General features: G+C 41.5%; 1 protein-coding gene across 2 annotated transcripts in view; it reads right to left on the reverse strand.

Moving 5' to 3' along the window:
• Positions 1-888: 888 nt before the first annotated feature.
• Positions 889-25,176, reverse strand: part of LOC133664730 (zinc finger protein 391-like) — a 31,589-nt gene continuing 7,301 nt past the window's right edge. The window contains exons 1-3 of one of the 2 annotated variants that reach the window (XM_062069587.1): positions 18,279-18,765; positions 9,261-9,443; positions 889-2,831 (exon numbers count right to left, since the gene is read on the reverse strand). In XM_062069587.1, coding sequence (XP_061925571.1) covers positions 1,567-2,831; positions 9,261-9,443; positions 18,279-18,402 — 1,572 coding nt within the window. In that variant the 5' untranslated portion in view covers positions 18,403-18,765 and the 3' untranslated portion in view covers positions 889-1,566. Of the gene's footprint in view, positions 2,832-9,260; positions 9,444-18,278; positions 18,766-25,176 lie in introns of those variants that run through there. The other variant, XM_062069588.1, reaches the window with a different exon arrangement.

Here is a 25,176-nt window from a genome sequence, read left to right on the forward strand (position 1 = left end):
CTGTGTCTCCTGCTCGCTGGGCTCCGCACGTGCATAGGAGCGCGGCTTAATTTTGATGCCGGTGATGACCACATCATTCATGCGGAAGTATTGCTCGAGCTCGTCCACTCGCCGCTCCAGATCCACAATGCGCCGGTCCTTCTCCACGTTCTGGAGGCGTAGCTGTTTCACCTCCTCTAGAACCTCAAGAAGCTGCTCCTGCTGCGCCCTGACCGCAGTCACATCGCTGCACAGGGAGTGGAGTGCGAGCCTCATCTCCTCGAACTCCTCCAATGTCTGGCTTTTCCTCGGTGGAGGCATTGTGATGGTCTATATGCCTACGCATCCAGCAACAGAAGAAAAAAATCCCACCTCCGTATCTCAGGCTGCTAATGCTAGCCGGCTTCGGTGTGCTAGCCCGCAGCACCGATCGACACAAGCGGCAAAGTGTCACGGCACAGTGACACAGCGAAGTCAAAAAAGCACAAAAAAGTACAAAAATTAAGTGATTTATCAAGTAGTCGACTTCGACTTTCTTACCCCCGCCAAAGAGGTTATGTTTTCACCAAGTTTTGTTTTTCTGTTTGTTAGCAAAATAACTCAAAAAGTTACATATATATTTTGATGACATTTTTCAGGAAATGTCCAAAAAGTACCCAATTCCTCTCATCGACTTCGAACACACTTTACTTCCTGCTTATAGCTTTCGCGCCCCGAAACAAAATAAACTCTTTATTTTATGAATGTATGCAAAGTAAATCTCTGTGGGATGATGTACAATATTGGCTTTTGCCTGACACTCCAAACTTTGATTGCTATTGATGATGTTTTGGGGATGTTAAAAAAGAAAAAAAAACTTAAAAAATGTTTAAAACACAATAAAGGGGAATTTTTTTTTAATCCGCAAATGTAAATTTTTAAAAACAAAACCATCCTTCCACAAACAATTCAGCCATTTTCTCTCACTTTTATATTGCATAAAGGTCTGGGGACATACATATAAAACAATCACAACACAATCATATTAAAAAAGAGAGTAATAAAGATCATTAATAAAATGGAATATAGAGATCCAACAAATGATTCATGAAAACACGCATTTTACAAATGTATAAAAGACAACTGTTCAAATGATCTTTAAAGTAAATAATAATATGCTTCCTGAAGTGGTCCAGAAGATGTTTCAGATGTGAACCAGTAAATAGTTATATCATATAAAAGGTGCTAATCTATGGGATCATTAACAATTAGAAATGAAAATACGTAACACTTCAATATTTCAAACACCTATAGAAAACACTTAAGAATAAGTCTAAAATTGTATTATGAATATATATACACATAAAATGTTTGTGTGTAAAAAAATCCTTGTACTGTTTACTCTCACTTTTTCAGTCAAATTGTTCTGTTCTTTTCTAATAAAAGTACACAAGGTTGCATATTATTGCGTGTACTTGACTGAAAAAAGCACTAATAAAAAATATCTAATCTATAAATGTAGAAGCATATTAAAAACATGTTATATGTGCTGATGTTGTTAGAAAGTCAAAATTAAAGTCTTGACAGTTTATTTCAAATCCTGCAGTTTCATTTGCTGCTGCTGTTCTCACCAGCACACTTGTGTTTCTTACACTGGTACTTATGAGAGAATCTTTCACCACACACACTGCAACTCAACACTTTCTCTCCTGGGTGTGTTCTCATGTGTGCTACAAGGTTTGCTCGTTGACAAAAGCTTCTGTTGCAGATTGAACAGGAATGTGATTTTTCACCAGTGTGTGTTCTCTTGTGTGTTTTCATATTGTGACTTTCTCTAAAACCTTTACCACAGATTGAGCAGGTAAAAGGTTTTTCACCAGTGTGTGTTCTCTTGTGTACTTCCAAATGGTTTCTTTGTGCAAAACTTTTACTACAGATTGAACAGACATAAGGTTTTTCTCCACTGTGTATTTTCATGTGTTTTTTCAAACTCTGACTTTGTGCAAAACCTTTACCACAGGTTAAACAGGAAAAAAGTTTTTCACCAGTGTGTATTCTCATGTGTACTTTCAAATTCTGACTGTGAGTAAAACCTTTACCACAGATTGAACAGATAAAAGATTTTTCACCAGTGTGTGTTCTCATGTGTACTTTCAAATTGCAACTCTCTAAAAAACCTTTACTACAGACTGAACAGGTAAAAGGTTTTTCTCCGGTGTGTGTACTCATGTGTCTTTTCAGAAGACATTGGTATTTAAAGGTTTTGTCACAGTGAGAACATTTCAAGTGAGTGTTGTCAGTGTGACATGTCTTATCATCTTTAGAGTGTTCATCATCAGTGTCAGGAGAGTGTGACGTTGTGTCCTCACTATCTGATAGTGGAGCTAAGAGCTTGTCTGCTTGTGATCCTCCACAGTGGTCTCCATCAGCTTCTGTTGTCATGTGTTGTGTTGAGCTGCTGCTTGGAGGCTCCGCCTCTCTCTTCTCCTCACTTTCACCTTTGACCTCATTATCTTCACCCTTCACAGGGACACCAGTCACTGGGAACTCCACCAGTCCTTCAAGATGATCTCCCTTCTGACTGATGTTGTATTCCACCTCCTCTTCTTTAATGTGGGAGATCTGTGGTGCCTCCTCTTCCTTTTTAAAGTGGAGGGTCAGTGGTTCCTCCTTGTTCCATTTAATGTTGGGGGTCAGTGGGTCCTTCACTTTCTTTATAAAGTGTGGGGTCTCTGGCACCTCCTCTTCATCTTTAAAGTGGGGGGTGAGTGGGTCCTTGTCTTCCTCTTTAAAGTAAGAGGGCTGTGGCTTCTCCTTCACCATCCTGAAGCTCCACTCCTGTTGCTCAGAGAGAAGATGTTCTTCACAGACGTCTGCAGGACACATTACAATTACTTTTATTAGAAATAAACAGGACTTTTCCTCAAGTGTTTGTTTCCACTCTGAAGTGGCACGCAGGGATAAGGCTGAGTCCACACAAACCCTCATGGTAGCACAAGACATTATTCTATCCTTTCTGGGTGGGCCCACACACGCACATTAACATGCGTTACATAGCACCCTCTCCATTTTACAGAGTTCCAACAATGAAGAGGTGTTGTATAGTTCACATACACGCGTCTGTTAAATGACATATATTAGATGTATAGAGATGACATGGACACATCTTTCATAGATTTTCAAAAGAACTGACATCTGACAAACCAGACTGTTAGTATCTGACTGTAAAATACATGATCATCTTTATAGATCAGTCAAATCATACTGTCAGTGACCTACTGATCACACCGGAAGCCGGGGCGTGGCTTAAAGGTCATAAATCATTGTGATTGATGGGTTTTTGACTATTTGACAGACAGTGGGTCCTATATTGTCTTATGGCCCCCATCTGCTGTTCCCAAACTCTTACATTTTCTTATAATAAAGCCGACAGTCGACTTTGAAATATTTCAGAGCGCGGAAATTTCACGACTACATTTGTTGCACAGGTGGCATCCTATGACAGTTCCACGCTAGAAATCACTGAGCTCCTGAGAGCGGCCCATTCTTTCACAGATGTTTGTAGAAACGGTCTCCATGCCTAAGTGCTTGATTTTATACACCTGTGGCCGGGTCAAGTGAATAGGACACCTGATTCTGATCATTTGGATGGGTGGCCAAATACTTTTGGCAATATAGTGTATTTCCTCCTAGGTCACATTATTGAGGAACATTTAAGTTGGGATTTCTATCCATGGTGTCATTGTAGTCCTCAGTTGAAACTGGGTCTGGAATCCTTTCCTCCAATTTTGGTCAAATATTTACAAAGTAATTATTGAAGCTTTCAACTACTTCCTTCATGTTGTCATTATTTTTGTTTCCGTCTGAGAAGTATTGAGTCCTTCTTAGTGCCATTTTTAATAATGCTATTGAGGATGCCCCATGTTGCTCACATATTGTTTTTGTTTCTGTTTTTGACTGTAATATTATGTTCTACATGTTCGTAGTATGCTAGTTAGCTTGTTTTTATACTTTTATACTTATTTACGCCGGATAGTCAAACCTCGGATTCAGGAGGAACAGTGTGGTTTTCGTCCTGGTCGTGGAACTGTGGACCAGCTCTATACTCTCGGCAGGGTCCCTGAGGGTGCATGGGAGTTTGCCCAACCAGTCTACATGTGTTTTGTGGACTTGGAGAAGGCATTCGACCGTGTCCCTCGGGAAGTCCTGTGGGGAGTGCTCAGAGAGTATGGGGTATCGGACTGTCTGATTGTGGCGGTCCGCTCCCTGTATGATCAGTGCCAGAGTTTGGTCCGCATTGCCGGCAGTAAGTCGGACACGTTTCCAGTGAGGGTTGGACTCCGCCAAGGCTGCCCTTTGTCACCGATTCTGTTCATAACTTTTATGGACAGAATTTCTAGGCGCAGTCACGGCGTTGAGGGGATCTGGTTTGGTGGCTGCAGGATTAGGTCTCTGCTTTTTGCAAATGATGTGGTCCTGGTGGCTTCATCTGGCCAGGATCTTCAGCTCTCGCTGGATCGGTTCGCAGCTGAGTGTGAAGCCACTGGGATGAGAATCAGCACCTCCAAGTCCAAGTCCATGGTTCTCGCCTGGAAAAAGGTGGGGTGCCATCTCCAGGTTGCGGAGGAGACCCTGCCCCAAGTGGAGGAGTTCAAGTACCTCGGAGTCTTGTTCACGAGTGAGGGAAGAGTGGATCGTGAGATCGACAGGCGGATGCGGCGTCTTCAGTAATGCGGACGCTGTATCGATCCGTTGTGGTGAAGGAGCTGAGCCGGAAGGCAAAGCTCTCAATTTACCGGTCGATCTACGTTCCCATCCTCACCTATGGTCATGAGCTTTGGGTTATGACCAAAAGGACAAGATCACGGGTACAAGCGGCCAAAATGAGTTTCCTACGCCGGGTGGCGGGGCTCTCCCTTAGAGATAGGGTGAGAAGCTCTGCCATCCGGGGGTAGCTCAAAGTAAAGCCGCTGCTCCTCCACATCGAGAGGAGCCAGTTGAGGTGGTTCGGGCATCTGGTCAGGATGCCACCCGAACGCGTGTTTAGGGCACGTCCGACCGGTAGGAGGCCACGGGGAAGACCCAGGACACGTTGGGAAGACTATGTGTCCCGGCTGGCCTGGGAACGCCTCGGGATCCCCCGGGAAGAGCTGGACGAAGTGGCTGGGGGGAGGGAAGTCAGGGTTTCCCTGCTTAGGCTGCTGCCCCCGCGACCCGACCTAGGATAAGCGGAAGAAGATTGATGGATGGATATACTTATTTAATGCCTCTGTGGTTCTTTGTGTTATACATTTTCTATATGAAGTATTCTTCTTATTACAAGCAGTTTTTAATCATTTTGTCATCCATTGTTGATTGTTCTTTCTCTGCTTTCTACTGAGTTGTTTTCATGGACAATGCTTTTCATTTTCACTGGAGGTAAAACGATCCAACATCAATGCACTACCACCACCAACATCTAAGATCTCATGGAGAACTACCTTTGTCCGGGAAGGGGTCACAGTTGCCGGGCGCAATGTTAACCCGTCAGAGAGAAGTCAGCTGTGTCCAGCACGTGACTGGAAGATGCTGGCAGATGTTGTCAAACAGCTGATTTTCCCTACCGAGATCGCCACTACCACTTTGAGGCCTGACCTAGTGCTCTGGTCCCCTTCCCACAAAAAGGCCTTCATTGTTGAGCTCACTGTACCCTGGGAGGAATCCATGGAGGAGGCATATGAGAGGAAACATTTGCGGTATTGTGAGCTGGCCGCGGAAGCTCCAAATCGTGGCTGGAATACTGAAGTCCGCCCTGTGGAGGTTGGGTGCAGAGGCTTTGTGGGAACCTCTACCGCAAAACTGCTGAGGGACTTGGGAGTCAGGGGCCAGTGCCTGCGTACAGTCATCAAAGCCGCATCTGAAGCAGCCGAAAAGAGCAGCCGGTGGCTCTGGCTGAAGAGGAATGACCCCAATTGGGCCCCCAACTAGTGCATCAGGAGGTGTGCGGTCAGGCAAAGCTGACTCAGGGAACCGGACGCCCCTGCCATGCATAGTTCCCTGATAGGTCTGCCAACAAGGTGACTTTCATGGCTAATTGGGCTTGGGTCGCAAGCTCAGGTCTGATCATCCTGTAGCTGGCCGCCTCTAGAGAGGGTGTATAGTGTTAAAGGCCGAAACACCCAATGACCCAGAGGAACACTGCTGATGATGCGCACCCGTAAATTTTATCCGTCAGGTCTTCCATTCACGTTCACTGTTCTATTCATTTTAATGTGTTAAGTCATTCTATGCATTTGTGTTTCGCACAAGAGGTAGAACATCTCACTCTGTGTTTCCTGAAATCAAATCATAAACTAATATGAACGTGTTTAAGAAATGTTCATATGCGTCATCAACATCATTTTCATTGTACACATTGTCCCAATTTCGCTTTTCTAGCTCTTTTTGAAAGCAATTATCCTCTTCTCTGTGCTTAGTCTTCGAAATGTATTTTTGTCTTCCATGTTCTTCTTCTTGTAGTTTCCATCATATATTGTCAAAACTGACAGATGATCACTAACATCGGTTATATGTAAACCACTTGTAGTGTTATTATCAAAATCATTAATAGTAAATATATGATCAATAAGCGTGGTGCAGTGTCCTGTGATTCTGCTTGGCTTTGTGATTTTAGGATATAAACTGATGCTGTACATTGTATCAATGAAGTCATCAATGGACTTTTGCTTGTTAGGGTTCAAAAAGTCAATATTAAAGGCCTACTGAAAGGATTTTTTTTTATTTAAACGGGGATAGCAGATCCATTCTATGTGTCATACTTGATCATTTCGCTATATTGCCATATTTTTGCTGAAAGGATTTAGTAGAGAACATCGACGATAAAGTTCGCAAATTTTGATCGCTGATAAAAAAAAAGCCTTGCCTGTACCGGAAGTAGCGTGACGTCACAGGCTGAAGGACTCCTCACATTTCCTCATTGTTTACACCAGCAGCGAGAGCGATTCGGACCGAGAAAGCGACGATTACCCCATTAATTTGAGCGAGGATGAAAGCTTTGTGGATGAGGATCGTGAGAGTGAAGGATTACAGTGCAGTGCAGGACGTATCTTTTTTTGCTCTGACCGTAACTTAGCTACAAGGGTTCATTGGATTCCACACTTTCTCCTTTTTCTATTGTGGATCACGGATTTGTATTTTAAACCACCTCGGATACTATATCCTCTTGAAAATGAGAGTCCAGAACGCGAAATGGACATTCACAGTGACTTTTACCTCCACGACAATACATCGGCGAAGCTCTTTAGCTACGGAGCTAACGTGATAGCATCAACAAAAGAAATAAACCCCTGACTGGAAGGATAGACAGAAAATCAACAATACTATTAAACCATGGACATGTAACTACACGGTTAATGCTTTCCAGCTTAGCGAAGCTAAGGACGCCATTGAAGCTAACTTAGCAACGGGACCTCACTGAGCTATGATAAAAACATTAGCGCTCCACTTACGCCAGCCAGCCCTCATCTGCTCATCAACACCCGTGCTCACCTGCGTTCCAGCGATCGACGGAAGGACGAAAGACTTCACCCGATCATCCGTGCGGTCGGCGGCTAGCGTCGGATAGCGCGTCTGCTATCCAAGTCAAAGCCCTCCTGGTTGTGTTGCTACAGCCAGCCGCTAATACGCCGATCCCACCTACAACTTTCTTCTTTGCAGTCTTCATTGTTCATTAAACAAATTGCAAAAGATTCACCAACACAGATGTCCAGAATACTGTGGAATTTTGAGATGAAAACAGAGCTTTTTTGTATTGGATTCAATGGTGTCCGAATACTTCCGTTTAACTAGTGACATCACGCGCATACGTCATCATACTTAGACGTTTCCAACCGGAAGTTTAGCGGGAAATTTAAAATTGCACTCTATAAGTTAACCCGGCCGTATTGGCATGTGTTGCAATGTTAAGATTTCATCATTGATATATAAACTATCCGACTGCGTGGTCGATAGTAGTGGCTTTCAGTAGGCTTTTAAATTCACCACATAATAAAATAATTGTTGAACATTGTCCATGTAATTTGCTTTGATCCAATCTTCAAATGTTTCTATACTTGACTTGGGTGATCTATATAAACAACTGATGAATATGTTTTTGCTTTTTTCCTGACATATTTCAATGGTTATACATTCTACAAAACCCAAAACTAGTGAAGTTAGCACTTTGTGTAAATCGTAAATAAAAACAAAATACAATGATTTGCAAATCATTTTCAACCTATATTCAATTAATAGACTGCAAAGACAAGATACTTAACATTCGAAATGGAAAACTTAGTTATTTGTTGCAAATATTAGCTTATTGGGAAATTGATGCCTGCAACATGTTTCAAAAAATCTGGCACAAGTGGCAAAAAAGAGTGAGAAAGTTGAGGCATGCTCATCAAACACTTAATTGGAACATCCCACAGGTGAACAGGCTAATTGGGAACAGGTGGGTGCCATGATTGGGTATAAAAGCAGCTTCCATGAAATGCTCAGTCATTCACAAACAAGGATGGGGCGAGGGTCACCACTTTGTGAAAAAATGTGTACGCAAATTGTCAAACAGTTTAAGAAAAACATTTCTCAACGAGCAGTTGCAAGGAATTAATGGATTTCACCATCTACGATCGGTAATATCATCAAAGGGTTCAGAAAATCTGGAGAAGCAACGTTATCATGGATGCCCCTGCTTATTTCAGCAAGACAATGCCAAGCCATGAGTTACAACAGCGTGGCTTCATAGTAAAAGAGTGCAGATACTAGACTGGCCTGCCTGTAGTCCAGACCTGTCTCCCATTGAAAATGTGTGGCGCATTATGAAGCCTAAAATAGCACAACGGAGACCCCCGGACTGTTGAACAACTTAAGCTGTACATCAAGCAAGAATGGGAAAGAATTCCACCTGAGAAGCTTCAAAAATGTGTCTTCTCAGTTCCCAAATGTTTACTGAGTGTTGTTAAAAGGAAAGGCCATGTAACACAGTGGTAAAAATTCCCCTGTGACAACTTTATTGCAATGTGTTGCTGCCATTCAATTCTAAGTTCATGATTATTTGCAATCAAAAAAAAGTTATGTTTCTCAGTTCGAACATTAAATATCTTGTCTTTGCAGTCTATTCAATTGAATAAGTTGAAAAGGAATTGCAAATCATTGTATTCTGTTTTTAAATTACACAATGTGCCAATTTCACTGGTTTTGGGTTTTGTAAGACAAAGTGAACAGTCCAGTTGTGATGCATTGAATGCCCTGAGAATAAAATGATATGTGGATGTTGTGCTTACTTGGACTGTGATGAAGCTGTGAGGACTCAGGTGGTTTGTCTTCATGCTCTTCAGTCTTCACAGAGACAACAGTCAGTGGAAACTTGGTGACATCATCCTCCTCCTGCCCTAGAAGACACTCTCCCTCCTGACTGATCCACACTTCCTCCTCTTCCTCTTTAATGTGGGGGGGCTGCTGGACGTCTGTTGGGTAATTAAGTAAATACAATTAAGAGAGAATAGAAATATTTTTTGACTGACACTGTTAACACAATGTGTTCTTTGGTGTGTCGTGTTAAAAGTGCGTAGTTAGTTGTGAGTTCAAACCCCGGCCGAGTCATACCAAAGACTATAAAAATGGAACCCATTACCTCCCTGCTTGGCACTCAGCATCAAGGGTTGGAATTGGCGGTTAAATCACCAAAAATGTTTCCCGGGCGCGGAACCGCTGCTGCTTACTGATCCCCTCACCTCCCGGGGGGTGATCAAGGGTGATGGGTCAAATGCAGAGAATAATTTCGCCACACCTAGTGTGTGTGTGACAATCATTGGTACTTGAACTTTTTAATAAAACCACAGGAAAGACTTCTTTTGGTCCCAATCTCTAAAATTACTTCAACAGTACAGTGAGTAAAAAAATAACAGGCTTGGAAGGTTGAGGGGGGCAATTTGAAAAGTATTTCTAAGAACTAGCCAGCATTGATCGAGGTGTTCTTAAAGGCGTACTGAAATGATTTTTTTAAATTTAAACGGGGATAGCAGATCCATTCTATGTGTCATACTTGATCATTTCGCGATATTGCCATATTTTTGCTGGAAGGATTTAGTATAGAACAACGACGATAAAGTTCGCAACTTTTGGTCGCTGATAAAAAAAAGCCTTGCCTATACCGGAAGTAGCGTGACGTCACAGGAGGAAGGATTCCTCACAATTCCCCGTTGTTTACAATGGAGCGAGAGAGATTCGGACCGAGAAAGCGACGATTACCCCATTAATTTGAGCGAGGATGAAAGATTTGTGGATGAGGAACGTTAGAGTGAAGGACTAGAGAGGCAGTGCAGGGTGTATCTTTTTTCGCTCTGACCGTAACTTAGGTACAAGGTCTCATTGGATTCCACACACTCTCCTTTTTCTATTGTGGATCACGGATTTGTATTTTAAACCACCTCGGATACTATATCCTCTTGAAAATGAGAGTCGAGAACGCGAAATGGACCTTCACAGTGACTTTTATCTCCACAACAATACATCGTTGACGCAGCTACGGAGCTAACGTGATAGCATCGGGCTCAAATGCAGATAGAAACAAAATTAAAAAAAACCCTGACTGGAAGGATAGACAGAAGATCAACAATACTATTAAACCATGAACATGTAAATACACGGTTAATAATTTCAAGCTTGGCGAAGCTTAACAATTGAAGCTAACTACGGAGCGGCGGCGGGCGTTGTAGCTTTCGACGACACCCCGGCCGCCATCAGAGTCGACAAGAAACATATATTTCCCCAAAGTTACGTACGTGACATGCACATACCGACACGCACGTACGGGCAAGCGATCAAATGTTTGGAAGCCAAAGCTGTACTCACGGTAGTGCGTCTGCTATCCAGATCAAACACAACACAACCTCCTGATTGTGTTGCTGTAGTCCGCCGCTAATACACCGATCGCACCTACAACTTTCTTATTTGCAGTCTCCATTGTCCATTAAACAAATTGCAAAAGATTCACCAACACAGATGTCCAGAATACCGTGGAATTGTTCGATGAAAACAGAGCAGTTTGTATGGTGACACATTGGGTGCGAATACTTCCGTTGCCGTCGTGACGTCACGCGCATACGTCATCATACATAGACGTTTCCAACCGGAAGTTTAGCGGGAAATTTAAAATTGCACTTTATAAGTTAACCCGGCCGTATTGGCATGTGTTGCAATGTTAAGATTTCATCATTGATATATAAACTATCAGACTGCGTGGTCGGTAGTAGTGGCTTTCAGTAGGCCTTTAATTTACAATCTAACCATGAAGTACTTTGACAGGCTGGTCAAAGGTCACATCACCTCTATCCTACCCCCCTTCACTTTGCATATCAAAGCGTTTCACAGAGGATGCCATAACCACCGCACGATAACTGTCCCTGGAACACCTGGGAGGAAAAAATTAATACAATGTTCTGGATGCTGTTTGTGGATTTAATCTTGGTCTTTAATACCATAATCCCACAGCACCTGATCAACAAAATGGGCCCACTAGGACTGAACACACCCCTGCAAAACTAAATACAGGACTTTTTAATAATTTGTACGGGGAGGGAATAACAGATCAGACACCATTATGCTGAGCACAGGCACTCCACTGGGCTGTGTTCTCAGCCCCCTACTTTTTACCCCCTGATGACCCATGACTGTTGTGCTCAGTACAACACAAACCGCATCGTTAGGTACGTGGATGACACAACAGTGGTGGGTCTCATCCATGACGACAAGGAGAAGCACTACAGAGAGGAGGTGGAACTTTTTGTTGACGGGCTGCAGCAGGGTTTCTACACGTATCAGCAAATACATGTATAATGCATTTGTGTATTAATGAATGCCATTTTTAATCCCACCTAAAAAAATGCAATGCTCATGTCCGACCGCACATGATTATACTTAGTTTAAAGCAGCCTTTCTGAATCATACAGCACCAAAAAATATGTTTCCCAGCTGTGGTCTGTATGGTACTCAGTCCACCACTTGTGGCAGTAATGACAACATCAAACAAACAGAAGAAGTCATAGAGAAGTTATGACTAAAGTGGTGAAACAGTTTTTTATGTGCACTTTAAGTTTGTTGGCAGTTTAGTTAAGAAACCTATTAACTATTAGTTAAACCCATTCTATGAAGCTCCCTGCATATTGTATGTGGGTTAATTGGAAGGTCACATGAAGTTTGGAGCTCTGTAGCAACTGACTGTGCAGAAAGTCTTTGCACTATGCGCTTCAGCATCTGCTGACCACTCTGTCAGTTTACGTGGCCTACCACTTCATGGCTGATTCACTGACGTTCCCAAACTCTTCCATTTTCTAATAATAAAGCAGACAGTTGTGTGGCTCCGAAATGACAACACAGGCACGGCTTCTTAAAGACGGGCGCTTTACTTGGGTTTATGCCGTGAAAACTACAGGACAGGACATGAAATACAATGCTTTAGACATAGTTCAGTCACAGGCAAATAAAGTGCTAAACAAAATAGCAACCTCGTGGCCGCCTGCCACTTCGGAGGTTCTTGGGCAGCAAATATTTCAGTCTTGCGCATACTAAAGGCCTACTGAAATGAAATTGTTTTATTTAAACGGGGATAGCAGATCCATTCTATGTGTCATACTTGATCATTTCGCGATATTGCCATATTTTTGCTGAAAGGATTTAGTAGAGAACATCGACGATAAAGTTCACAACTTTTGGTCGCTGATAAAAAAAGCCTTGCCTGTACCGGAAGTAGCGTGACGTCGCAGGTTGAAAGGCTCCACACATTTCCCCATTGTTTACACCAGCAGCGAGAGCGATTTGGATCGAGAAAGCGACGATTACCCCATTAATTTGAGCGAGGATGAAAGATTTGTGGATGAGGAACGTGAGAGTGACTATACGGGAACGCATATTGCCCGTCCCATTAAAAGGGGTGGGGGTGTTGCACTAATATACAACAAAAACTTTAGCCTTACCTCGGACCTAAATAATAAATATAACTCGTTTGAGGTGCTTACTATAAGGTTTGTCACACCGCTGCCTCTGCACCTGGCTGTCATCTACCGCCCCCCAGGGCCCTATTCGGACTTTATCAATGAATTTTCAGAGTTCGTTGCTGATCTAGTGACGCACGCCGACAATATAATCATAATGGGAGACTTTAACATCCATATGAATACCCCATCGGACCCTCCATGCGTGGCGCTCCAGACTATAATTGATAGCTGTGGTCTTGCACAAATAATAAATGAACCCACGCATCGCAACGGTAATACGATAGATCTAGTGCTTGTCAGGGGTGTCACCACCTCTAAAGTTACGATACTCCTGTACACTAAAGTAATGTCCGATCATTACCTTATAAAATGTTAAGTTCTGACTCATTGTCAACAAACTAATAATAACAATAATAACTACTATAGCAGCCGCAACATTAATGCTGCCACAACGACGACTCTTACTGACCTACTGCCTTCGGTAATGGCACCATTCCCAAATTATGTGGGCTCTATTGATAACCTCACTAACAACTTTAACGACGCCCTGCGCGACACCATTGATAGTGTAGCACCGCTAAAGCTAAAAAGGGCCCCTAAAAGGCGTACCCCATGGTTTACAGAAGAAACTAAAGCCCAGAAATGATCATGTAGAAAGCTGGAACGCAAATGGCGTGCGACTAAACTTGAGGTTTTCCATCAAGCATGGAGTGATAGTTTAATAACTTATAAACGCATGCTTACCTCAGCTAAAGCTAAATATTACTCAAATCTCATCCACCTCAACAAAAATGATCCTAAATTTCTGTTTAGTACAGTAGCATCGCTAACCCAACAAGGGACTCCTCCCAGTAGCTCCACCCACTCAGCAGATGACTTTATGAATTTCTTTAATAAGAAAATTGAAGTCATTAGAAAAGAGATTAAAGACAATGCATCTCAGCTACAACTGGGTTCTATTAACACAGATACGACTGTATATACGACGGACACTGCCCTCCAAAATAGTTTCTCTCTCTTTGATGAAATAACATTGGAGGAATTGTTAAAATGTGTAAATGGGACAAAACAAACAACATGTTTACTTGACCCAATTCCTGGGAAACTTATCAAGGAGCTTTTTGTATTATTAGGTCCATCAGTGTTAAATATTATAAACTTATCACTTTCCTCTGGCACTGTTCCCCTAGCATTCAAAAAAGCGGTTATTCATCTTCTACTCAAAAGACCTAACCTCGATCCTGACCTCATGGTAAACTACCGGCCGGTGTCCCACCTTCCGTTTATCTCGAAAATCCTCGAAAAAATTGTCGCACAGCAGCTAAATGAACACTTAGCGTCTAACAATCTCTGTGAACCTTTTCAATCCGGTTGCAGGGCAAATCACTCTACGGAGACAGCCCTCGCAAAAATGACTAATGATCTATTGCTAACGATGGATTCTGATGCGTCATCTATGTTGCTGCTTCTTGATCTTAGCGCCGCTTTCGATACTGTTGATCATAATATTTTATTAGAGCGTATCAAAACGCGTATTGGGATGTCAGACTTAGCCTTGTCTTGGTTTAACTCTTATCTTACTGACAGGATGCAGTGTGTCTCCCATAACAATGTGACTTCGGACTATGTTAAGGTAACGTGCGGAGTTCCCCGGGGTTCGGTTCTTGGCCCTGCACTCTTTAGTATTTACATGCTGCCGCTAGGTGACATCATACGCAAATACGGTATTAGCTTTCACGGTTATGCTGATGACACCCAACTCTACATGCCCCTAAAGCTGACCAACACGCCGGATTGTAGTCAGCTGGAGGCGTGTCTTAATGAAATTAAACAATGGATGTCCGCTAACTTTTTGCAACTCAACGCTAAGAAAACGGAAATGCTGATTATCGGTCCTGCTCAACACCGACATCTATTTAATAATACCACCTTAACATTTGACAACCAAACAATTAAACAAGGCGACTCGGTAAAGAATCTGGGTATTATCTTCCACCCAACTCTCTCGTTTGAGTCACACATTAAGAGTGTTACTAAAACGGCCTTCTTTCATCTCCGTAATATCGCTAAAATTCGTTCCATTTTGTCCACAAGCGATGCTGAGATCATTATCCATGCGTTCGTTACATCTCGTCTCGATTACTGTAACGTTTTATTTTCGGGCCTCCCTATGTCTAGCATTAAAAGATTACAGATGGTACAAAATGCGGCTGCTAGACTTTTGACAAAAACAAGAAGTTTGATCATATTACGCCTATACTGGCTCACTTGCACTGGCTTCCTGTGCACCTTAGATGCGACTTTAAGGTTTTACTACTTACGTATAAAATACTACACGGTCAAGCTCCTGCCTATCTTGCCGATTGTATTGTACCATATGTCCCGGCAAGAAATCTGTGTTCAAAGAACTCCGGCTTATTAGTGATTCCCAGAGCTCAAAAAAAGTCTGCGGGCTATAGAGCGTCTTCTATTCGGGCTCCAATATTATGGAATGCCCTCCCGGTAAAAGTTAGAGATGCTACCTCAGTAGAAGCATTTAAGTCTCATCTTAAAACTCATTTGTATACTCTAGCCTTTAAATAGACTCCCTTTTTAGACCAGTTGATCTGCCGTTTCTTTTCTTTTCTTTTCGACTCTGCTCCCAACCCGGGGTGGACCGCTAGCCTGTCCATCAGATGGGGACATCTCTACGCTGCTGACCTGTCTCCGCTCGGGATGGTTCCTGCTGGCCCCACCATGGACTGGTCTTTCGCTGATGTGTTGGACTTTCACAATATTATGTCAGACCCACTCGACATCCATTGCTTTCGGTCTCCCCTAGAGGGGGGGGGGGGGGGGTACCCACATGTGCGGTCCTCTCCAAGGTTTTTCATAGTCATTCACATTGACGTCCCACTGGGGTGAGTTTTCCTTGCCCGTATGTGGGCTCTGTACCGAGGATGTCGTTGTGGCTTGTACAGCCCTTTGAGACACTTGTGATTTAGGGCTATATAAATAAACATTGATTGATTGATTGATTGAAGGACTAGAGTGCAGTGCGGGACGTATCTTTTTTCGCTCTGACCGTAACTTAGGTAAAAGGGCTCATTGGATTCCACACTTTCTCCTTTTTCTATTGTGGATCACAGATTTGTATTTTAAACCACCTCGGATACTATATCCTCTTGAAAATGAGGCGAAATGGACATTCACAGTGACTTTTATCTCCATGACAATACATCGGTGAAGCACTTTAGCAACGGAGCTAACGTGATAGCATCGTGTTTAAATGCAGATAGAAACAAAATAAATAAGCCCCTGACTGGAAGGATAGACAGCAGATCAACAATACTACTATCAGGAGACACCGAACCAAACACTGGACCTGTAACTACATGGTTAATGCTGTGCCGCCTGTCGAAGCCTAGCAATGCTGTTGTTAACGACGCCATTGAAGCTAACTTAGCTACGGGACCTCGTCAGAGCTATGATAAAAACATTAGCGCTCCACCTACGCAAGCCCTCATCTGCTCATCAACACCCGTGCTCACCTGCGTTCCAGCGATCGACGGCGCGACGAAGGACTTCACCCGATCATCGATGCGGTCGGCGGCTAGCGTCGGATAGTGCGTCTGCTATCCAACTCAAAGTCCTCCTGGTTGTGTTGCTGCAGCCAGCCGCTAATACACCGATCCCACCTACAGCTTTCTTCTTTGCAGTCTCCATTGTTCATTGAACAAATTGCAAAAGATTCACCAACACAGATGTCCAGAATACTGTGGAATTTTGCGATGAAAACAGAGCTTTTTGTATTGGATACAATGTGTCCGAATAATACTTCCGTTTCAACCATTGACGTCACGCACATACGTCATCATACATAGACGTTTTCAACCGGAAGTTTTGCGGGAAATTTAAAATTGCACTTTATAAGTTAACCCGGCCGTATTGGCATGTGTTGCAATGTTAAGATTTCATCATTGATATATAAACTATCAGACTGCGTGGTCGGTAGTAGTGGCTTTCAGTAGGCCTTTAAATGAGCGTACAATGATTAAACCAATGTACTTTACAAATATACAGAATAAATCGACACAATATGACAAAATACCATGTTCAGCTAGCTCAATGTTCTTGCTGCTGCGGATGGCTCGCTCAAAGTCTTTTGCATGTCTGGGCGAATGCAGGTCTCGCAGCCTCTTATACTAAACCAAAACCTCGCGAGAATAGCGGCGTAACAAAAGGAAATAAATTGCCCTTTCATAACAAACTAAATTTGTCTTATTTATAAAAAAATGTAACATAAATTCACAACTGTAATAATTTTCAACAAAAATATTAACCCTTAAAACAAAAATATTAAGTGTAAGTTTCAACGACACTTACAAGTTGACTTTGGAATATTTAAGAGCGAGGAAATTTCACGACTGGATTTGTTGCACAGGTGGCATCTTATGACAGTTCCACGCTGGAAATCACTGAGCTCCTAAGAGTGGCCCATCCTTTCACAAATGTTTGTAGAAAGAGTCTCCATGTCAAAATGCTTGATTTTATACACCTGCCAAGTGATTAGGACACCTGATTCTCATCATTTGGATGGGTGGCCAAATACTTTTGGCAATATAGTGTATTTAAGGGATACAGAATTTTGCACAACACTGAATTCCTGCATAACATAAATTACTTTCCATACTTAAAGGCCTACTGAAAGCCACTACTACCGACCACGCAGTCTGATAGTTTATATATCAATGATGAAATCTTAACATTGCAACACATGCCAATACGGCCGGGTTAACTTATAAAGTGACATTTTAAATTTCCCGCTAAACTTCCAGTTGAAAACGCCTTTGGATGATGACGTATGCGCGTGACGTAGCCAGGGAAACAGGAGTATCGGTAGCCCTTTGAAGCCGATACAAAATAGCTCTGTTTTCATTTCATCTTTATCGTCGTTGTTCTCTACTAAATCCTTTCAGCAAAAATATGGCAATATCGTGAAATGATCAAGTATGACACATAGAATAGATCTGCTATCCTCGTTTAAATTAAAAAAAATCATTTAAGTAGGCCTTTAAATAAGAAAACCAGACCAGATTAAATGTTACACAGCTACAGTAGTTCCTGCTGCTCCTGGGGCAGACTGACTGTTTAAAAAAAGTCTACACGCCACTGACATAAACCTCTCGTTTTCATGAAGAATATACAAACTAAGCAGTGCATCATCCCAACAAGACAATTCACCTTCTTATATACAATATATTGAAGAAAATTGTTAATAATGAAATATAAAGTTAGTAAAGATGTGAGAGTAAGAAGTAAACAAACCTGTTCTGTGTAACACAACTTGATGTTTCTTGAAAACAGCGTCCACTAGTTGATGTTGTCGCTCCTTCTCCTCTTTTGTTGGACAAAGTTCCTCCTCATACTTTACTATCGTTCTTTCGCACATTTTCACACAATCACAACACTTTACACTCACATGTTCACACAATCACAACACTTTACACTCACATTTTTACACAATCACAACAATTTACACTCACATTTTTACACAATCACAACACTTTACGCAGCAGCTAACAAGCTAAGCTAACTAGCACAAAACGCTTCTCAGCTTTACAGTACTGACTAGCTCAGCAACGCAAAGATTCTCGCGGACTGAGACGTTCTACCCTGAAATAAATAATTCAATATGTCTCTTGTACGACATAACATTTACATAATAGCGAACAAATAACAACACTAATTTATTAGCGCCCGCCTTCACTACTTTTCTTCTTCCATGTGCTTTTACGACAGTTGGCACACTTGACGTCACGAGACAGCGCTGCTCTCGCGAGATGTTTCGTGCTTTAAAAAAGCTTTAAAAGCGATAGAATAAATTGTATTAATTGTTTTATATTGTTACATTATCTAGTAGTCTTATATTATGTATTGTTATATTGTTCATAAATATGTTAAAATATCTGTCCTGTAAATCAAGCATTTTATAGCACAATAAGTACTCTTTACGTGATAAAAAGTAGACTTTATGTTAAATATAACCCCTAAATTACAACATGATGCCTGCAAAAAAAAAGTGACTTGCAGTATGTTTTAAAATTATTGACACATATTTTCTGGTTTAAAGTTACTGCATCGAAATTGGAAAGGTAAAAAATATAATACAACTTATTCAGTACTGTTGACTTGTTGAAATACCTTTTTAAAAGCTGATATCAGCCCATAACTATACATTATGGCACTTAACATAAAGTAATGTGGAAAATATTTAATTACTGACACATCTTTTCTGGAATTAAAAAATCCTAAATCTCAGCTATAAATCGTATTGAAGTTCATTACGTTTTGTTTACTACTCCAAATTACGCTTTGGCAAGCGATACATTTTTAAGTCTTTTAAAAGGGTATTTCAACAAGTATTGAATGTACTTTATTATGATGCAGAACTCTCCCAAGTGTGATCCAGTAAAGCAGAAAGATGTCAGTCACAAGACCTCAAAACTTTTGTTTCCCTCTTTGATAATTTGCACAATACAAGGGCGCCATCTGCTGTACAAAGAATGTACTAACATGTAAAGTTCTATTTTTGTTTTTAGTCAGACATTCAGTCATTGCCAAATGTGCAAGTATTTGGCATCAAGTTTGATGAAGTAACAATTAATGGATGTATACTGAGCAGACAACATGAGGCCATTGTTTTTCTGTTACACCTCCAAAGTGTATACGCACACAATTATACATGGTACGTACATATACAAGTGTCTTTTATTAGTAATAATCTTTTTTTTTTTTTAATTCAATTTCTTCAGTAAGTTTTTCTTTTTTGGTGACGTATCTTAGCAAGAATGTAATTTGTTCCAAATTGTAAATAATCCGATTTTTTGTTACCATCCTGCAATTGTTGGGGCTTCTTTTGACAGACATTTATTAAATCGTTGCCTTCATATTACTAGTCAGTAGTATCTTCAATAAATATCTCCCCCCTCTTTTTTCATTTGGTATACTTCCCAGTCACACATTTTAAAAGTAAAGGATCTTGTATAAAACACCACTGATGTATAAAGTAAATAGTAATATGCTTCCAGAAGATGTTTCAGATGTGAACCAGTAAATATGAACTACGAGGGATTTATGTGTACTCAAAAGTATGAACAAATGTAAAACAAATATGTATATCATATAAATGCCTTCATTAAAGGCCTACTGAAATGAACATTTTTTTATTTAAACGGGAATAGCAGATCCATTCTATGTGTCATACTTGATCATTTTGCGATATTGCCATATTTTTGCTGAAAGGATTTAGTATAGAACAACGACGATAAAGTTCGCAACTTTTGGTCGCTGATAAAAAAAAGCCTTGCCTGTACCGGAAGTAGCGTGACGTCACAGGAGGTAGGATTCCTCAGAATTCCCCGTTGTTTACAATGGAGCGAGAGAGATTCGGACAGAGAAAGCGACGATTACCCCATTAATTTGAGCGAGGATGAAAGATTTGTGGATGAGGAACGTTAGAGTGAAAGACTAGAGTGTAGTGCAGGGTGTATCTTTTTTTCGCTCTGACCGTAACTTAGGTACAAGGGCTCATTGGATTCCACACTCTCTTCTTTTTCTATTGTGGATCACAGATTTGTATTTTAAACCACCTCGGATACTATATCCTCTTGAAAATGAGAGTTGAGAACGCGAAATGGACATTCACAGTGACTTTTATCCCCACAACAATACTGAAGCTCTTTAGCTACGGAATTAACGTGATAGCATCAGACTCAAATGCAGATAGAAACAAAATTTTTAAAAAACCCTGACTGGAAGGATAGACAGAAGATCAACAATACTATTAAACCATGAACATGTAAATACACGGTTAATAATTTCCAGCTTGGTGAAGCTTAATAATTGAAGCTAACTTAGCTACGGAGCGGCGGCGGGCGTTGTAGCTTTCGACGACACCCCGGCCATCCATCAGAGTCGGCAAGAAACGTATATTTCCCCAAAGTTACGTACGTGACATGCACAGAGCGACACGCACGTACGGGCAAACGATCAAATGTTTGAAAGCCAAAGTAGTAGTGCGTCTGTTATCCAGCTCAAACACAACACAACCTCCTGGTGTTGGTGATGCTGTAGTCCGCCGCTCCACCGATCGCACCTACAACTTTCTTATTTGCAGTCTCCATTGTCCATTAAACAAATTGCAAAAGATTCACCAACACAGATGTCCAGAATACTGTGGAATTGTTCGATGAAAACAGAGCAGTTTGTATGGTGACACATTGGGTCCGAATACTTCCGTTGCCGTCGTGATGTCACGCGCATACGTCATCATATGTAGACGTTTTCAAGCAGAAGTTTCCCGGGAAATTTAAAATTGCACTTTATAAATTAACCCGGCCGTATTGGCATGTGTTGCAATGTTAAGATTTCATCATTGATATATAAACTATCAGACTGCGTGGTCGGTAGTAGTGGCTTTCAGTAAGCCTTTAATGACAGTGCTCTGCAACCTTTACATCAAAGGAAACATGAGTTATAGTTAAGTTGACTTATGATAGTAGTACATGCTGGTTGAGTTATGGTAGTAGTTAAGTTGACTTATGATAGTAGTACAGGTTGAGTTATGGTAGTAGTTAAGTTGACTTATGATAGTAGTACAGGTTAAGTTACAGTAGTAGTAAAGTTGACTTATGATAGTAGTACAGGTTGAGTTATGGTAGTAGTTAAGTTGACTTATGATAGTAGTACAGGTTAAGTTACAGTAGTACTAAAGTTGACTTATGATAGTAGTACAGGTTGAGTTACGGTAGTTGTACAGCCTTTACCTCTAAGCTGATACTGAGGGTGACTGTGTTGACTAGTTTGACGCCTGCAAATGATTCAATGTCCAGTACTGTGGAAATATGTTTGGATATGACAATTTGTTTATTTTAAGCTATCAAAATGACATCAAATGTAGGCTATAGAACATAATGTATGCTGACCTTGAATGGAACATTGTCACAGCAGCGAGACCTGACCATGCACGGCACGGTCGTAAACTGTTTGTGTCCTCCATGCAATCCTCCCCGAGTGCTCCCACCTGAACCCAATTAAATAACGTTACCATAGCAACCGCACCATAGCAATAGTCCCATCCCTGTCAACACCTCCTGGTTGTCGAGAGGAAGTGGGCGGAGCAATCTGCCGAAAAGGAAATTCAGCATGAACAGAGGCCAGCAATCAATTAGAGAAAACTAAATAAAAACTATATAAACAAATAAGGAAATTTGGCTCCAACAGTATGCAAAGTAAATCTCTGTGGGATGATGTACAATATTGGCTTTTGCCTGACACTCCGAACTTTGATTGATATTGATATTGTGTTGGGGATGTTTAAAAAGAAAACATACATTAAAAATATTTAAAACCCAATAATGGGAATTTTTGTTTTATCAATCAATCAATCAATGTTTATTTATATAGCCCTAAATCACAAGTGTCTCAAAGGGCTGCACAAGCCACAACGACATCCTCGGTACAGAGCCCACATACGGGCAAGGAAAAAGTCACCCCAGTGGGATGTCGGTGTGAATGACTATGAGAAACCTTGGAGGGGACCGCATATGTGGGTAACCCCCCCCCCCCCCCACCCCTCTAGGGGAGACCGAAAGCAATGGATATCGAGTGGGTCTGACATAATATTGTGAAAGTCCAGTCCACAGTGGATCCAACACATCAGCGAGAGTCCAGTCCATAGTGGGGCCAGCAGGAAACCGTCCTGAGCGGAGACGGGTCAGCAGCGCAGAGATGTCCCCAACCGATGCACAGGCTAGCGGTCCACCCGGGGTCCCGACTCTGGACAGCCAGCACTTCATCCATGGCCACCGGACCTGTGCAACTCCCCCTCCCAAGGGAGAGGGGAGCAGAGGAGAGAAGAAAAGAAACGGCAGATCAACTGGTCTAAAAAGGGGGTCTATTTAAAGGCTAGAGTATACAAATGAGTTTTAAGATGGGACTTAAATGCTTCTACTGAGGTAGCATCTTTAACTGTTACCGGGAGGGCATTCCAGAGTACTGGAGCCCGAATAGAAAACGCTCTATAGCCCGCAGACTTTTTTTTGGCTCTGGGAATCACTAATACTGGCTGCCACAACAACTTCCAGTCAGGATTTCGACCTCTTCATAGCACAGAGACGGCCCTTCTTAAAGTTATAAATGACATCCGTCTAAACACAGACTCTGGCAAAACTTCAGTATTAATGCTTTTGGACCTCAGTGCTGCATTTGACACTGTCGACCACTCAATACTTTTGGACAGGTTGGAAAACTGGGTGGGGATCTCAGGCACAGTTTTAAGCTGGTTCAAGTCATATCTACAAAATAGGAACTATTTTGTTTCCATTGGTGACTTTGTATCAGAACCAACCAACGTAACGTGTGGAGTCCCCCAAGGTTCAATCTTGGGGCCGACTTTATTTAACATCTATATGCTCCCACTAGGACAAATCATGCAAAATAATAACATTGACCATCATTGCTATGCCGATGACACCCAAATCTATGTAGCGCTATCACCAAATGACTATCGCCCATAGATCTTCTGTGCCAGTGCATTGAGCAAGTCAAACACTGGATGTGCCAACATTTCCTACAACTAAATGAAGATAAAACTGAGATAATTGTTTTTGGTGCTAAAAAAGACAGGTTTAAAGTCGTCCAACACCTTCAATCACTGTCCCTGAAAACCTCAAATAAAGCCAGAAATCTTGGGGTTATTTTAGATTCTGATTTACATTTCGACAGTCACATCAAATCAGTAACAAAATCGGCCTACTGAGGGCTCATGTCAGCTCAAGACTTTGAAAAACTTGTACATGCCTTTATTACCAGTAGGCTAGACTATTGTAATGGTCTCCTTGCAGGTCTTCCCAAAAAAACTGTCAGGCAGCTACAGCTTGTTCAGAACGCTGCTGCTAGAGTTCTAACAAAGACCAAAAAATGTGAGCACATTACAGCAATTCTTAAATCCTTACATTGGCTCCCTGTACATCAGAGAATTGATTTCAAAATCCTCCTGCTCACATATAAATCACTACATGGTCTAGGACCGAAGTATATTACTGATATGCTCCCACTATATAAGCCCTCTAGATCACTAAGATCTTCTGAGACCAATCTGTTAGCGGTTCCCAGAGTAAACTCAAATCAAGGGAGAGCATCATTCAGTCACTATGCAACAAATAGCTGGAATAAACTTCCTGAAGATGTCAGACTTTCCCCAACTCTGACTACTTTTAAAACTAGACTGAAGACTTTTATGTTCACCTTAGCTTTCAGCTAAATCTTTTAATCTTTTAACTTTTAACGTCTGCACTGTTTTTATTTTTATTGTCTGCATTTTAATTTTGCTTTTATTTTCTTTCATTTCACTTTGTTGTCTGTGAAGCCTTGTGTATGAAAAGCGCTATACAAATAAAGTTGCCTTGCCTTGCCTTCTTTGAACGCAGATTTCTTGTTGGGACATATGGTACAATACAATCTGCAAGATAGGCTGGACCGTGTAGTATTTTATACGTAAGTAGTAAAACCTTAAAGTCACATCTTAAGTGCACAGGAAGCCAGTGCAGGTGAGCCAGTATAGGCGTAATATGATCAAACTTTCTTGTTCTTGACAAAAGTCTAGCAGCCGCATTTTGTACCAACGGTAATCTTTTAATGCTAGACATAGGGAGGCCCGAAAATAATACGTTACAGTAATCGAGACGAGACGTAACGAACACATGAATAATGATCTCAGCGTCACTAGTGGACAAAATGGAACGGATTTTAGCGATATTACGGATATGAAAGAAGGCCGTTTTAGTAACACTCTTAATGTGTGACTCAAACGAGAGAGTTTGGTCGAAGATAACACCCAGATTCTTTACAGAGTCACCTTGTTTAATTGTTTGGTTGTCAAATGTTAAGGTGGTATTATTAAATAAATGTCGGTGTCTAGCAGGACCGATAATCATCATTTCCGTTTTCTTAGCGTTGAGTTGCAAAAAGTTAGCGGACATCCATTGTTTTATTTCATTAAGACACGCCTCCAGCTGACTACAATCCGGCGTGTTGGTCAGCTTTAGGGGCATGTAGAGTTGGGTGTCATCAGCATAACAGTGAAAGCTAACACCGTAATTGCGTATGATGTCGCCTAGCGGCAGCATGTACATATATTCACGAATGTAAGTTTGTAAAATTA

The sequence above is a fragment of the Entelurus aequoreus genome, linkage group LG14 (assembly GCF_033978785.1).
Source record: "Entelurus aequoreus isolate RoL-2023_Sb linkage group LG14, RoL_Eaeq_v1.1, whole genome shotgun sequence".
NCBI classification, from domain to species: Eukaryota; Metazoa; Chordata; class Actinopteri; order Syngnathiformes; family Syngnathidae; genus Entelurus; species Entelurus aequoreus.